Source organism: Rhinolophus sinicus, linkage group LG01 (genome assembly GCF_036562045.2).
Source record: "Rhinolophus sinicus isolate RSC01 linkage group LG01, ASM3656204v1, whole genome shotgun sequence".
NCBI lineage: Eukaryota > Metazoa > Chordata > Mammalia > Chiroptera > Rhinolophidae > Rhinolophus > Rhinolophus sinicus.
Window position 1 is genome coordinate 139020824 of NC_133751.1, and position 16558 is coordinate 139037381.

Here is a 16558-nt window from a genome sequence, read left to right on the forward strand (position 1 = left end):
TGCTGGGCTGAGGAGAGAGGCCGCTGGCCTAGGCCATAGGCAAAGGTGTTTGGCTGTAAACAGAGATACTATACTCCCAGATATACCAGAATATACAGCTATTTCTCAGTGAGGCCCGAAGGCCCCTTCTACCCCGCCCTGGGTGGAAACCTGAAGGAGCTGTATGTAGCCAGAAGCCTCAGAAAAAGTTGCTTGTAAGTGCAGGTTTGGAAATGCCTGGCTCCCAGACTAGCATCAGTGAGCAGTGTATGCTTCCAAGCTGCGGGTGCGGCCTGGACAATTAGCCCCTTCAGGACCTAGATTTGGGCATTCTGCATGTGCAGAGAATGAGAGCGTAGCTGCTGAGGCATAGTTCCCCGGATAGAACCACAGGAGTAGAAGGGATTTAGGGATGTTCTCTAGAGGACTTGTTAACAAAATGGAAATACCTCCAATAACATGTAATATTACTTACTCCTCATCAGATAGTGCTGTGCAGCTATTCTGTAAACCAGCAACTGCATGTTTCTAGTTTTAAGATGTTGCTTTAGATTAGTGGTTCATTGGATTTTATACCCTTTGAATTTATTAATTTTATACACTTTGTAAACCTACTGAAAACTGTAGACCCTATCCCCAGAAATATGTGTCACAGGCAGAATGCTGCATCCAATGTCAGGCGCTACACAGACGCCCTTGGAACCCGTGGGGGCCTGTGGACCTGCCTCAGATAAGACTGCAAGTCCTTTGTTTCTAATTTTTCTCAACATGAATTAGAATAATTGATAGATAAGTTCTTTCTGTCTCCTAAACATCGGGTGCCCTGGATTAGCTAATTGTACTAATAGGAGGGCATACCTCCCGTTTTCAGAAATGTCTGGTGGTCAAGAACTGTGATGTTGATAAGAATCGTGCCTCTGGGTTTTCACATGTGGACTGGAGGTATCTGGCTGTGGCTGTTGAAGCCCTTTCTGAATGTCTCTTCTCTCCTTTCTGTCGGTTGGATACAGCCAAGCCCATCCGCCCTGGACACTACCCAGCATCGTCTCCAACGGCCGTCCACGCCATCCGAGGGGGAGGAGGCGGCTCTTCAAACTCTACTCACTACCAGAAATAAATACGAAGTGAGTCCCTGGTGTGGGGTGGTTTCTGTCCAGGGCAGCCCTGGGCCAGATCCCTGCCCCCGCTGGGTCCCAGACATACGCGTGTGGGCCCCGATCAGACAGGGGACAGCTCTTCTCCACTACAGGATGTGGCGTTCAGGTTATCAGGGATCTGAACATATCCTCAAGTCAATCTAGAGTCCCAGAGTCTTCTACCTGGGTCCACCTTGCGCCAGCATCCCTCCAGGGACAGGTGCGGGTGTGGTGAATGAGTCACCTGAGTTTTCCTTTATCTGTGGGACTCCCTTCTGTAGCTGGCATCCAAAAGGGCATTACCCGTTTGTCAACGGCTTTTACTCAGAACAGACAGACGTGGGTGATTAAGTCTTAGGAACTTAATATGAAGAGCCAAAAATAAAAAGAAGAGTCACATAACAGAGTCAGATTTTTGTAATTACTGAACTGAACGAATGGAGTTTTTAAGAATTATGCTAATTTTATCTAGGTAGCGCCAGAACGCTTTCTTTGAGATGCTGGGCTGTAAACTTCTCCTTCTGCAATCCACACTCCCAATATTCTTCTACCAGCAAAAAGGGAGAAAAAAGTGATATGCTTTGGAGGAGAGAAGGAGAGAGCACAGGCCTATCCTTTTGTACCTGAATAGAGAAAATAAGTTATTGGTTAGACAGGGCAGTCAACTAGGTGGCCAGAAATCTGTTTAGAAAAACCGACTTTGAACCAGTCACCTGTGGATGGGAGGAGGTGGCTGCGAACGTCCTTGGACTCCAAGCTCTCACTGAGGAAGCTGTTTGCAAGGTGGGCGAGCTGGCACAGCAAAGCCTCAATGACCAGGGCAACTTGGGAAAGCAGGGGTTCCTCATCCAGACCTTTTTGCACCAAGGTAAGGAAGGTGAACTGAAGAGCCCTCAGGAGAGGTGACAGCCCTGCTCAGGAGGAAATTTGGTGTCTGCACCCGATGACTTTCAGCTGTGCTGCCCCAGGCGGCATTCAGGGAGCAGGACGGGCTGGTCAGAGTAACAGGAACAAGAGGGAAGGCCGAGGCTGCCTGGGAGTGGGCAACGTATCCACCACTGTCTGCCGTGTCCTAGAAGGGTGGGTGGGAAATTATCCTGGCAGCGGGCCACCCCATTCAGATCTGGTCTCTACCTTCAGTCAGAAATAAAATAAAATTGGATGTTATAAAATTGCTTTTGACTGCCATGTGGTCAGTTTTGGGCTTGACACTGGAAGGAAACTGTAAGATCAAGTTGGGCAGCTTAGAACAGAAAAGCCGAAAGCACTGCTTCTTGAACTTGAGTAGGTGTTGCCATCATCTGGCTCCTGGTACCCAGGCTCATTGAAGTAGCATCGGGCCTGGGCCTTTGTACTTTTACTCAGTACCCCAGGTGGTTTTGTTTGCCACCAAAGCTGGAGAACTACTGTCCTAAAGTAAGAATGGCTTGCACAGGATGGAAGTGTAATTCTCTATCACATAAAGGAAATTTGAAGTTGTCTGTCAAAAGCTGGGAAAAGGACTCCACAGTGATAACAGAAAACTAGCCTCTTAAATTTAGACTCATTGTCCTCAGCAAGTATTACACCTTCCTTCCTCAAAGTCACCTCAAGGCCGCCAGCATGACTTAAACAATTTATGTTTGAAGTACAGTAAGAAGTGAGACAGCAGGGAAGAGGCACACGCAGCTCTCCCGCTGAATCAGCTTCCTTTAAGCAACCTTCCCAGAAAGTCCCACACATCCTGATGCCCACATCCCTCGAGTGGACCTGAGGCACACAGCTGTATCTAGCTGTAAGGGACTCTAGAAAACACGGTCTTTTGGCTGTGCGCACCACTGCCCCAAATAAACGTAGTGTTCTTTTGCTGAGTGCAGGGAGACGGATGGTGGTATGGGCAGCCAGCACTATGCATTTATCGCACATCTAATGCAGCAGCACTGTGCTAGATGTAGGACTACATTATCCCGTTTGAGGTAAGCACGCAGAGGGTTTTGTGCTTGGCTCCCAACGCGCTCTTAATAAATATTCCAGCCCTAGGCATTCTGGGTCCAGAGACTGCAGTGCTTAGTCACTTCCCTAATGCTGTCCCAAAAGGTCTGCCACACCCACATTTGATGTGAGGTACTTACAGCCAAATGTTGGCCACTCCTCACCCAAATATCCTCCTCTCGCACCAAAGAATGAAAATCAGTAGGTCTAGTGAGACTTCCAAGACTTTCAAAGTGACAGAACCCCCCTCACCCATCATGGTGATTCTTTCTTTACTCAAAGTGTTAATGAATGGTTGTGTGATTACTTTATCTGAAATTGGAACCTTCTTGACCCACTTTATATATACGTACAACTCCTGTAGCTGGGCGCTTTGCTCAGTGTCACAAAACAAATGGGTGCCCTTTCCTGTTGTCAGGATGGTAGTGTGGTTAAGGTGCCCAGCTTTGAACAAGAGACCTGGTCAGTGTCCAGTTTTCCACTTACTTCAAGTTATTTCATCTCAGAGTCAGTTTCCTCATCTGTGAAATAGGAGAATCCTTTCTCTGTGTCATTCGCATTGATATGAGGACTAAACAAGGTCTTGCTTCTAAGCTGCTTGGTGTTCAACAAGCGCTCAAATAAAATGTCAGCTTCTCATATAGATTAGCAGTGCAGTGCTTGGTACATAGGTCGTTGATAAATGGTGCTTTATAATCTCCTTTAATTCACATAGTTGTTACAAAATAATTTTTAGTCTTCTCTATAGCAGTAGATTATAACCACTGAGTAGGCAGGAGCCATATCTGAGTATCCTGTTTGCTGCTAAGAGCAGATAAAAGGGGTTTTAAAGTTACTATCATTTATTTACCTAAAAGTTATTAACAAGGTATTGACTTTTTATGAAAATGACCAGGCGTTTGTCAGTGGGAGAAAAAAATAAAGGATAGTAACCAGTGGAGTGTGGAATCATAATTGGAAGTGAGGAAAGAATCATTCTTAAAGAAATAACTGGAAATAGGGAGTTTATTGTTTAGATGAGATAAAACCCTTTTGAGATGGTATTTCTGGATCCTTGGTTTTCTAGTCTGAAGTGTGTCTGCCATGGTGGAAGTGATCTCAGCTGCGGACTCTGCCCAGCCCTCCTGCTGGAGCCAGAGCGGCACATTCACACTTGAGGGCCATTGGGATATCTTTGGTATTTCCTCCTGCTTTATTTCAGGGTTCAAGAAATATAATCACAAGTATTTTGGTGTATTCTCAAGGTTTCAGAGGAACGGCAGGTGTAGAAATCAAAAGAACCCAGGGTAATTCTGGCGGTCTCATCTAGTTCATTCAAATGTAGGGGGCTGCCTCATGGGGTAGGGGACCATATTTTTCAGACTCCAAAACTGGACATGGGACAGTGTAGTGCAGTAAGCAAAGGAAGGACATGGGATATACGATTGGCCAGACCTGGGTTCCAGCCCTGGCCGTGGCTTTACTCCTGTTTGACATTGAGCCAGTTGTTTGATTTCCTTCAGCCTCAGTTTCCTCATTCACAAAATGGGAATTGTGAATTGAGAGCGTGTTCCGTACTTGGTTTAATAGTGAGTGACACAAAGAAGGCCCTATTCTTGCACAGTAATGTTTTTTTTTGGGGGGGGGGTACCGAGAAAGAGCATATAAAGAAGGTAATTTCAAACAGGTAAGTGTTTTGAAGAAAATAAGAACAGGTTAATAGAATAGAGATGAGGGATGCTTCTTTAGAAAGATGGGGAAGTGACATTTGAGCTAAGAACTGAGTAATGAAAAATGGCAGTCCCCCAAATGACCTGGGACAGAGTGACACACACTTGCTGGAAAGTGGGAATGACTGTGGCATATTTGGGGAGCCATGGAAGGCTGATAGGGCTAAAGCACAAAGAACAGGAGACCATCATATTTTGGGTTGTTGGGGAGGGAGGTGGGCCCAGGTGAGCAGTTTAGAGCGTAATCTAAGTGCATGGGGCCACCGGAGGGGCTTTGGCATGGAAGTGATGGGTGGGAAAGGGCCATCCTGGGCTGGGCTCTGGAGAAAGAATGGGGGTGGGGTGAGGATAAGAGCAGGGGCTCCTCTAGGGGCCTATTGGGAATGTCTACGTGGGAGAGAATAGCACGTGGTGAGGTGATAGCAGCAGAGATGGTGGCAAGTGGTCAGAGTCAGCCCGTGTGTGAGAGCTGAGGATGGGAACAGGAGGTATGGGTGGAACCCAAAAGTGGTTCCTAGGTTTGGGCCCTAGCAACCAGGTAAATGTTGGTACCTTTTAGCATGACTGGGAAAATTGGTTGATGAGCTGGTTTTATAGAAAAACTGAGAGTTTGGCTTTCATCATGCTGCTGGTTATGAGATGCCTTAGACTTGCAGCCTTGGTCACGCCGTCCAGTGGATATGTTGAGTAGGCAGTTGGAGCGACGCGTCTGCAGCTGAGGAGAAAAGTTGGGATTGAGGTGGTAGAGAAGCATGACCTGTCCCTTGTGTTTAAGGCCATGGGTCTGGAGGCGGTAACTTGGAAGATGGACGGAGAGAGGCAGAGAGGTGGGGGTGTTAGACCAGGCCCCGGCACTGGTCAGAAAAAGGAGGGGGTACCAGCAAAAGGGTCTGAGAAGGAGAATGTGAGGTTTGGGGAGGCAAAGTGGAGACCTGGTTCCTAAAAAAGCTGGTCAGCGGTGTCAGCAGCTGCTCAGAGGAGGAAGATGACAACAGGGATGGGATGGCTGGTGAAGGTCGGAGGGCCGTGACCTCCCGCCTTCAGTGGAGGGGGAAGCAAGCCCTATTAGCTGGGAGGGACTAGAGAGAATGGGGTGGAGAAGCAGCCTCAGCAACTGTACCATCTGGGGGTTTTGTTTGAATGGACGGGAATGAAGGAATGTGAGGTTAAGAAGGGGTTTGCACTTCGTTTTTAAGATGGGAGCTCTTATAGCTTACCTTTATGCAGATGGTAATGATCCAGCCGAGAGGGGAAATGGATCATGTCAGAGACCGAACAATGACAGGTACAGAGTACTGGCTACATCGGAGGACCTGTGATCTGGAGAATTAAGTGGAGGCGACACTGGACCTAAGGTGACAAGAAGGCAGAGTAGAGAGTACAGATGCTGGTAGAGGTGGTGAATGGGGTGTGTGGGGAGGTGAAAGGGGTCTCATCTAAGTGCTTGTTTTCTCATGCAAGTAAGAAGCCGGGGTATCATCGGAGAGGGAGCTGCAGGCTGGGGAAGAGAGGAGACGGGAAATAGCCCCCTCGGGCAGTGCTGAGAGTGTATTCCAGGCCCCATGTTCAATGCAGATACCATTTAAATACTTGTTCCGCTGCCTGGTTCTGAGGGCCATGGAATTCCACTTCCTTTCCCCTCATGCTTTATCAAGCTGGTGGGCACTTGTTCACATGTGTTCACCAGATGGCGCCAGTGGGGCATTGCTGAAACCAAGGCTGTTTTCTGACAGGCTTTGGCAGGATGAATGGTCTTTTGGTTTTCTTATATTTAGACCATTATTTCTCAAACTTGAATAGCAAATAGAGTACACTTAAAAGAGTAAACTTCTCACAGAGTCCCAGCGTGTAGTTAAATTATTTCAGTATGATATTTAAGTATTTGCAAATTTAAAACACTAGGCACTGCCTGTGCTTACAGATCTTACGCAGCTCTCACGTTAAAACACGTGTACAAGTTAAACTAAAATGAAACCACAAATCGAAAAATCTAAATCACCAACTGTAATATAGTTTAAGGGAAGGTGATCTTGCACTGAAAATAAAGAGCTAGGCACAGTGTGACTCTGGGATGGGTTGCTTCTGGGAGCATTTGTCAGGCCTACATTTCCTTCTAAGTGTCATGATGTAACTCAGTTCTTTTACCCCTTTCTATGTTCAAACCACTGCATCTTAGCAGGCCTTTGTGTCATTCTGGCCTCTCAAGGCTGGGACACCTCATTTTCCTTTCGAGTTCAGCTCTTTCCACTTTAACCTGAAGATGTTTAGCGTTGTGAGGAGATGCGCCAGCTTGGTCACAGTGTGAAGGGCGTGTGGGGCTGAAGTGGCAGGATCCTGGTTAGAGAGTCGTCAGAGCGTCTGTGAGGTTGGTGCAAAAGTAATTGTGGTTCTTGCCATGTTTAACCTTTTAAACAGCAGTTACTTTTGCACCAACCTAATAGAATATGCACATTTAATGCTTCAGGTTTTTGTGGCAAGACAAAAAAAGGAGAATATCGTGATATGAACCAAAGACACAGGAAGCGTCTCTTTGTGGTGATACAGATAAAGACACTGGTATGTTGGGGACCGCACTTTTTTTTTAAAACCACACGTATTCAATCTAGAATAGTCATATCCTACTTCATAAAGTTTTGGTAAACTTTTGTCAAAGTTTATTTGTAAAATCACAATGTTAGAGTCAGAAGGGACTCACTACAGGACATTGGAAGGAGCAACTCACGTGCGTACACTGTGTGCCTTTTCATGTTGTGAGGCATCAAGAAAATGGCTGTAGGAAAGGACTTGTGCAGTTTATAGCAGGGTCCTCTAGGTGAATGTAACTATAAAAAGCCATCAAGGGAGCCTGGGGACTCTGTTCCGACCCACATGTGTCTGCTTTGTGTGCCCTTCCCTGGGTCAGTGACAGTCACTGCAGGGCAGCTCTGTACTCTCCTCATCAGGTTTCAGCACTTCTCGACCTTTATTGTGAATATATTGGTTAATAGAAACAGTACTTTTAACTTTGTAAGTGGTGGGGTGGGAGCAGACACGTAACAAGGGTCTATGGGCTTTCACCACCATTCCCGTCTGCCGCCCTGACGGTCAGCCGTGACCGAGGCCCTGTGTTGCCCTGTGCTGCTACATTCAGCATCTTCCGCCTGTTCAACTTGGCCCAGACACTGGGAACGTGCAAATGACTTCCTACTCCAGGAAGTCTTGTCACAGTAAGCAGTACAGTATTTTCTAGCTTAACACTTAAACCTCAGGTTTCCTAGGCTCTGAATGCCCCTGGCCATTTCCCCACATCCACTACTCTCAATGAAAGCCCTACACTTCAGGTGCACAGACTGCTGGCTCTACTTTCTTTGAACTGAGGAAGTTCCTTCTCTGAACAGCCTCCGCCCACCTCCACCCTACCCCCCACATTGCTTTCCTCACTCCACCCCAGGCAGAATGGATTTCTCTCTCTAAGCCCTTGACTAGACCAACAAGGCCTTTCCTATTTACTCCTTAGGTTCAGGCCGAGCTTCCCAAGCTGGCACTTTATACTCTATTTGCTTTTCTGACTGACTGTCTTTCCTTGTTACTCTTTTCTCTGTCCCAAACACCTGGGTCCGACCTGTCTTGCACCATTGTTAGAGTTCATCTCGATTCTCCTGGTAGTGACACCTCAGTCACAAATAAAAAAATATATACAGATGATGCACAAAGTAACTTGCCCACAGCAGAAATGAGTTCACTCCACACATGGAGGGTGGGCAAGGAGTTGCTTTCAGATTGAGCCCTCCGAAGCAGTGAGGCCGAGAAGCCTCATTTACAGCAGGTCACGTGGTATCCTTAAGCCACACACATGGTCTACATCTAAACTGCTGGGCCATTCAACATGCTACTGCTACAGTCCTAGCTAGGAAGAGATTGAGTCACAAGGATGTGTATGCAAAGGGGGATCTTTGCTACAGGCAGGATGGCTGGGTAATTGTGGGCTTAGGCTCTGGAGCTGCACTGCCTGGGGTTGATCCATCCTGGCTTGGCCACATGCTGGGCAAGTTACTTCATCTCTGTGTTCCTCAGTGTCCTCTGAAATGTGGCCAGTGGCAGTTCCTACTGACAGGGAGGCTGTGAGGACTAACACGGGCATATAGACTACAGAGAGCTTAGGTGAGTGCCTGGCACAGAGCAAGCACCCAGGTCCGCCTGTGGGGTCTTCATCGTCATCTAGTCCGGTCTCATTCTACCTTCTGCTTTCTAATGAAGCATAGTGAACCGTAAAGCTCTCACAGCTTATTAGTGGTAGGTCCGAGAGCTCTGATCTGCTTGCTATGCAGCAGTTTTCCAAGTTCCTGGCCTTAGGACCCTGTATATTCTTAAAAAGTTATCAATGACATCAAAGAGCTTTTATGTTTCTGGGTTGTATCTGTTGATATGTTTTATATTGGAAATTTAAACAAAAATGGAAAAGACTACTACTGTTAATATAGGTGCCATTTTTAATGAAAAGTAATTATTTTCTAAAACAGAAAATTTAGCAGAGAAGGGCATTGTTTAAAATTGTTACAAATCTCATAGAGAAGTAGGATCATAGTAGTATCATCACAGGTTGGTTCTGGGAATTGAATGAGGTGGTGTGAAAGGAGTGAAAAGTCGTAGAAAAGTACCTGGCAAAAACTAGGCCGTCACAAATACTAGCAGTGTTGTGGCCTAAAAAAAATTGGACGAGACAAGACTTGAAGGAGAGAGGACAGAAGTAATGGCAGCTGGACACTATCGCACTGTACAACTGTGAATCTAGCCTCGTAGATTCAAAGGGAGGAAACATGAAGGAAGAATTCCTTATTCCGTCTGCGGTGCCATGTGCTGCTCTACTTGAAGTCTTCTCGACGTCATGTTTCTCAGCTGTAAATTCAGAGCAACTGAAATTGTTCCTCCACAACAGATTGCACTAATTCTCCTGTGAGATAAATCTACTTCTATTCAGTGGTGATATGTAAAAATACAATTGTTCATTCTTACAGTGTGGGGATTGAATTGTAGAAAAGCAAAAGGAAAGATAAAACTATGTACTGTTTGGATTAAGTGTAAATCCTTGGCAAGCAATTGCAAAACCCAGAGATGGGGGGCGAGAAGGGGGGATCTCTAAATACTTTTTGCAAACCCTTATATAATTAGCTCCTTTCTTCAGCCTTCCCCACCCCTTCTAAAGAAAGGTGATTTTATTTCCTTCTAAATCTGGTCACACGTCGCCATTCTGATTTGGCATCTCCAGTTTGGCAGAGACCCAGGGACAGTCCAGTCAGGTCATTTGGTCTAGTACCTGCTTTCAGGCGAGTGAGTGATGGCTCTGAACCATCTCACAAGGTCAAAGGAACTGGGTTTGAAATGTCCTGGAGACTTGCCAACCTATCCGGTTGGTCAGTCTGTGTGATCGGAACAGTCATAAACGGCTTCTCTTGAAGCTAACCCGTTTACCTTTATAAGTTATATCCATTTTCTCTCCCAAATTTGTCTGGGGAGATGGACAGCCAGATAGTCGGGGAATGGATGGGAATATCCTAGTTCGATCTGTTTTTCTTGGGCTTGCTGGAAAGACTGCTTTGGCAGACAGGCACATAAAGATCTGTAAGTCAGGATGAAGAACAACCTCTTCATGATAAAGGGCCTTTTATTGGTGGAGTTCCTGTGTTTCCTTTCGGCAACCGGTCACAATTTCAGTTCTCTTCTCTCATCCCCCTTAGGGTGACTAAACCAAGCAGTTTGGGCCTCCTTTGTGGCCCCCTGTTTCTTCTAAACTGTTAGCCAAACATGCTGAATCTTGCATAGGAGGGCAATGAGGGGTTTGAATGAAAGGCCTTCTTGTGGAAAGCATGTCACTTCATGGTCTGCTGGAGCTATTGGGGCTGCCTCGTTGAGTTTGGCTCTGTCAACATCTGTTGGCAGCAGTCACTGCATTAAGCCATAATCCGACAATTTACCGGATGTGCTCAGTACCTCCCTGCTTCCAGGCACACAGGAAGACCATCTCATCTGATCATCTGAGCAGGGGCACCTTTACGTGATTCTGAGACGATGTGCTTGGAAAAGTGAACCTGTAAAGAAAGTAAAATGGAGGCTTCAGTGGTGGTCTTCAGGAAGCATTCCTGGGCCTATTGGTTTTCAGCTCACAATGGATTTATATGACAACTATGGCCACGCTTTTAGGTTTTTCATTTGTGGTACTTACCATAAGCATAAAATCTCACCAGAAAGGCTAAACATTAAAGATGTCTTCCTCAAAGACAAATCTATCTGTGACTTCTAAAAATAATGTAAATATAAGGTTATTGAAACCATTTTTAATTGAGCAGCTTTGTAATTGTGAGCAATTATACTATTGGAGCAAGAGATAGTAGTTACCAAATGAGTTCCCTGAGTATTTTTTGTGTCAGGGAGGAGGTGATATTCTTAAAAAGAACTGGTTCTCTTTTTTTTCTATTCAATTTCTGTTCTACTCGTATATTCCTCTTTTTTTTTTTAATCCACTTTGCTGTTACCTACTTTTATAATTCCTTTCCACACCCTGATTTTTTTCTATTTATTTATAATTTTCACCCTCTTCTTTATACAAAATATGTGAAGTTGCTTACATTATTATAACTCATAAATCTGGAGAGTTAAAGAGACAAGACTTAGAGAGAGAGTGAGTACTGTAGTAGGAATCGGAGATATTTATCACAGTTCAGCACTGAATCTGCATCTGAGCCTTCTAGAGGCAAAAACAGAAAACACTGTGTCAGGTTATGGAGTTCTTTTTAAAATCGAAAGAGTAGTTGGGTTTTCTTTTGTCTGTTGTAGTTCCTGTGCTGGGCAATTCCCATGGTTTTCTCCGGGATGAGGCTCTACTCAGCCCTGTGGTTATCTCCCATCCAATAGCCATGAGCTCTGCATAAAACCTACAGGCGAGGTCACAGACAGTCCTAGGGCTTCTGGGGGAACTTGAACTTCTCCATTTCTTGCTGACAGCCGACTTGATTGAATTGGCCCAAAGGCCTGGCCTCTGGGTCAGGACTAGTCCAGTCTTTTGTCTTGGAGACCTGACTGATCAGGTGACCATCTGGTGGGAAGTGGAGTGAAATCAAAGGGCGCACTGGACTGAGTAACTTCATTACCCTGTGCAAGGGAAACAAGCCTTTTAGGACTGGACGCTTCTCTCTTGGAGAGATTGCCTGGGGTAGGGGCTGTGTCTCACTTGCCTTGGCATCCCAAGTGCTGGCAAGTTGACAGATGGTATTCGACTTCCCCCTAGGAATGAGAAAATGCATCATGTTACCCTGAGTATCTATAGTGTCAACAGATACTGACTTTTGGAAGAGACTGTTGTCAGGACTAAACACTTAAAGCAAAAGTAGTAAGTAGGAACCACAAAAGTAGCTGGCCACTGAGTAATGGGAATATGGCCAAGTTCAAGTGAGATGTGCTGAAAGTGTAAAATATACAGCAGATTGCAAACACTGACCAAAAAAACTGAAATAGCTCAGTAGTAATGTTGTAATGTAAAATATCACAACGTGTAATGCTGATTACGTGTTGAAATAACATTGAATATATTGCGTTAAATAAAATATATTAAAATTAATTTTACCTGTTTCTTTTCACTTTTTAATATGGCCACTTGAAAATTTTAAATTATGTGGCTTGCATGGTATTTCTATTGGACAGCTCTGGTATAAATATCTAGAATTTAAAAAATTGTTTTTCTGTGAGGAGTGAATTTCCCTGTGTTCTCTAACACCTGTGTTCTCTCTTTGGTTCTCTTTCAACAGATCTGACTCTCCATGTAGCATGTCAAGGACGACATTAATCACCAATTCCTTTATTTTTTTTTTTCCCTCCTACACAATTTCCATTTTCTTTTACACTTGCTTACCCCAGCCATCTGCAGTATACCAGTTTCAGGTATTTGAGCTGTGTAGAATTTCTGTGTACAGCTGTGTGCTTGGACTTTTCTCTTCCTGAGAAATCTGAAGGGGATGATTACAGAAGATCCACTTACTCCTGGAAACCATTGCTGCGGACCCGGCCTCGGGGCCTTGGGTGGTCTCTGGGCAGTCCTTGGAGCCTCCTTTCGTCACTGTCCTGGCAAACGCCCTAACGTGCCATGATCACCACACTCTGCCGCAACGGTCTGGTTTCCTGTAAAATAAACACATTACTTTATATTTTTAGGGAACAAAAAAAAAGTGCTGCTATCGGGTTCAAAATTTTCATTCTGAACACTTTTCCAAAACAAATTACTCCAAGGAAGCATTTTGAATACGCTGGTCACATCTTTGGATCTGTAAAATACACCTTTTTAGTATGGCACCTGTTAAAGTGCAAAGCAAATTTCTTCAAGGCAGAAAAACAATCTGACAGTAGCAGTGTAGAATTTGTTCATTCAAATGCATCTGTGTAAATGCGAAAAGTCATGAAATTCACCTCTGGGCTGCTTGCTATTGAACCTGCAGCAACACGTCTCAGCCAGCCCGTCATTCCTTCAGAAGTGTTGAAAATGATGCTAAGTTGGGGGGGTGAAAATGGGCCTGCCCCCCTCCTCCCTGATCCTATTAGAGCTGGCATTGGGATGGCCTCTTTCGCTAGGGAACCATCTTGAGCCTTGAGGGGGTATTGCTGCCAAAATCCAGGATCATTCCAGCGGTTGAAAGAGGAAGCCCTGGGGAGAAAATAATTGACAAATTTTTGTGCCTATGAATAAGTTGCCATGAATAAGTTGTTATTTTAACCCATCGTTGCTGACTGAGTTCTCTCTTCGGCGTCAAATAGATAGGTTTCATCATCTTAGAAGAAATCAGAATGGGTGTTTCTTCTTTTTTTTTAATATTTAGCTACTACTGTATTCAAATACATGAATCTAAAGCTGAATCAACCCTTCCAGGTGTGAATATTAAAATGATTGATTTCCAAGTAGTAAAATTTTCAGGGACACTTGACAAGGATTCAATTAAATTGGTCTTCTGTGCTGCTACTGTTTTGACAAATTCGAGGGTAAGTCAATGACAACCAAACCAATCTCGGTGAAAGGCACCCATCCAATCATTGTGCCTGCCCAAGATGAGCGAGCTGGCACTGTCCCTGCTGCTGTCACCGCTAGAATGAAATGTATGCCGTGGGAGATACTGGGCTTTCTCGTGGCTGTGTGGGTGGAAGGGTGTGTGTGTGTAAGAGAAACGATAAATCACTAAGGACTGTGAATTGACTTCCAAACTCTTGTATAAAATTCCCTAACAAAGCAAAGCTGCTTTGACTTAATTTATTTGTTAAACGTTGCACTTTTTTTATGTGTGTTTTGTTTTGGGGGGGGAAGTAAGAGAAGAGGATGAATTCTACTGAATTATGTATTTGCTAAAGATGACAGTTTTGCATTCGTTTGCATTTTTAACATTCTGTTTGATTTTATGTTGTTGCCAATGAAATAAAACGGCTCGATTGCTATTTGCAGTCTGATAGAAGGGTCCTTAGGGCAGCTTTTGCAAACCTCATCAGGTGATAACATGCCATAGATTATAACTTTACATCTGATTTTAAAAGCTAAACCATTACATTGGTTTTTGAGAAGATTGCCAATTAATAATTGTTATACCACTACTGTCTTACGCAACTATATTACTTTGTGTTTGGAAATTGAACAAACGTCAGTAATTTCTTTTTGGTTCTCTTGTTAATAGATAATTTTAGACTTTTTTTCCAAAGTAATTTTTCCCTGGGTACCTGTTTTCTACTTCTAAAGAATTGCTTGGTCCTTTCATGTTTCAAAAAGAAACATTCACTTATAATTCTTTCCATATTTCTTGATCTCTACAAGGGACTCAGAAAATTCACTTTACTTTTATTCACAGAGAAAGTTGGCTTTGATGTCTCTTAAAGATAATTCTGCTAGTTGCTGATCAGCCAGTCAGTTCACCTAGCTTTGATCTTTATAGGACCTCTAAACTAATTTTCCTATGCTGTGATTAATATGTAGGCAGATTATTGGAACGGGTTTTATAGTATATTCAAATAGATCCCTAAATATTTGTGTAATAAGCTAATATCAGGACTCTGTAGGCCACTTTAAAAAAGTCACATTTATGTAATTTTTGTATTTTTAGACTATTTCTTCTTTACATTTGGACTCTAAACGTGAAAACCACACTTCTGAATGGCCGAGCCTATGGTTATATTTTTGGTTGTATGTTGCTTTTTGCATATGTGTGTGTGTGTGTGTGTGTGTGTGTGCATTTCTCTATGAATAATTTTATATGTCATGCTACTTCTTGAAAGTGTACTCTCTGATTCTATAAGGGAATACCAGATAGTTTATACAAATAATCTACCTGCGGGATAGTGGATTGTTAAATTAGAGGACTGCTGTTTGGGATATCAAGATTTATGGTTGGAGAATAAAATACATGTTTCGTTCTGTTACTAGAAACTTCTGTATAAATGCATCATCTCAAAATACTTTAGTTTGTTGAATGGCAGGTAATAGGGAGAACAATAAGTGTGAATTAAGACTTAAAGAGTATCATATGATTAAGAAAATTAGAATTCATAGATGTATTGGGATAAATGAAGAAATACAAATGTCTGTCTAGAATGTAGCATCTAGTGTATTTTGAAGCCCTAAATGCACACAGGGAAGTGATATGCCTGTCCAAGGCCAGACAAAGCTATCACAGGACTCACAGAGGAACTGTCAGGTCTTTTTCCTACAGGAACAACCGAAAACTAATAAAAGCTCTTAACAGTCCCCAATTTGAAGGGCATTTTTTTTTTAAGAATGGCAGAAGACATTTGGACTCTGGCTGAATGACGTATTGGGGGAGTTTCTTCCTGGCAGGGGGCAGGGGAGGATTTTACTTCATCACTTCATTGTCTCACCCTTGAGCAAGTTGAGGGAACCGTCATAGTCTACAATGGCTTCACTGAACACTACAATTTAGACTTTTCAAAAGTATTGAACAAGGGCCTGGTCATTGCCAAAGGAAGCCCCACTCCGTGAAGCCGGCTTACACATTTACAAATTGTGTATCCGTTTTAAATACTTTTCATTGTGTGCAGATGTAAGGGGAATAGGGCACTCTGTAGAATTATTCATGTCTAGTTTGTAAAGTATGTAGCGTGTACTGCAGATGTGTATTCTCCGGACCTTATGTATCTGTACAGTAACTTCCATTAAAAAATTGTGGACACTTGTTTTGGTGATTTGAGGGGGAGAATGGCAGTTTATATCAAGTAATGATGCTGTAATATAGTACATACAATAAAATATCTGGAAGTAACCCTCCTTGGCCCATGGAAAATTTGGTTATCTTCTAGGTTCTAACATGAAGATGTATGGACACTGGCAGACTGCATGTTGTATAATTTGAAAAATACTAAAAGTGGAAAATAAAATTGAACTAAACTTTGGTTGCTCTGATTTTTCTTATTTGAGTCACCCCAAAGGTACTCTTATTTAAGGCTTCACTGCCAGTGTTAGGGTGAAATGTTTTCTGGCCTCCAAAGGAGTTCATTTCAGTGAGTGGAGCTCAAATTCAATGGAAGCGCAGTCAACCTAAAGTTGTTTGTCTTTTACTTTGCCTCAATATCTGTTAATATTTTTTCGTTGAAAAACCAAGAAAACCTGACATTTGTTCCTTCACTGAAAAGCTCGCAACCGATGTCAATAAGCGTCTTCACTTTTTAAGGTCGAATTGAGTTAAAGCTTGGTAGACCCGTGGTTTAGCTGAGTTTCTGAAAGGCACTTACCCTAATGTTTCAGAGCAT

General features: G+C 43.6%; 1 protein-coding gene across 1 annotated transcript in view; it reads left to right on the forward strand.

Moving 5' to 3' along the window:
• The window catches only part of KIF5C (kinesin family member 5C), a 144051-nt gene extending 127850 nt beyond the window's left edge, over positions 1-16201 (forward strand). The window contains exons 25-26 of the mRNA XM_019737476.2: positions 990-1103; positions 12574-16201. Coding sequence (XP_019593035.1) covers positions 990-1096 — 107 coding nt within the window. The 3' untranslated portion in view covers positions 1097-1103; positions 12574-16201. The remainder of the gene's footprint in view (positions 1-989; positions 1104-12573) is intronic.
• The last annotated feature ends 357 nt before the right edge of the window (positions 16202-16558 follow it).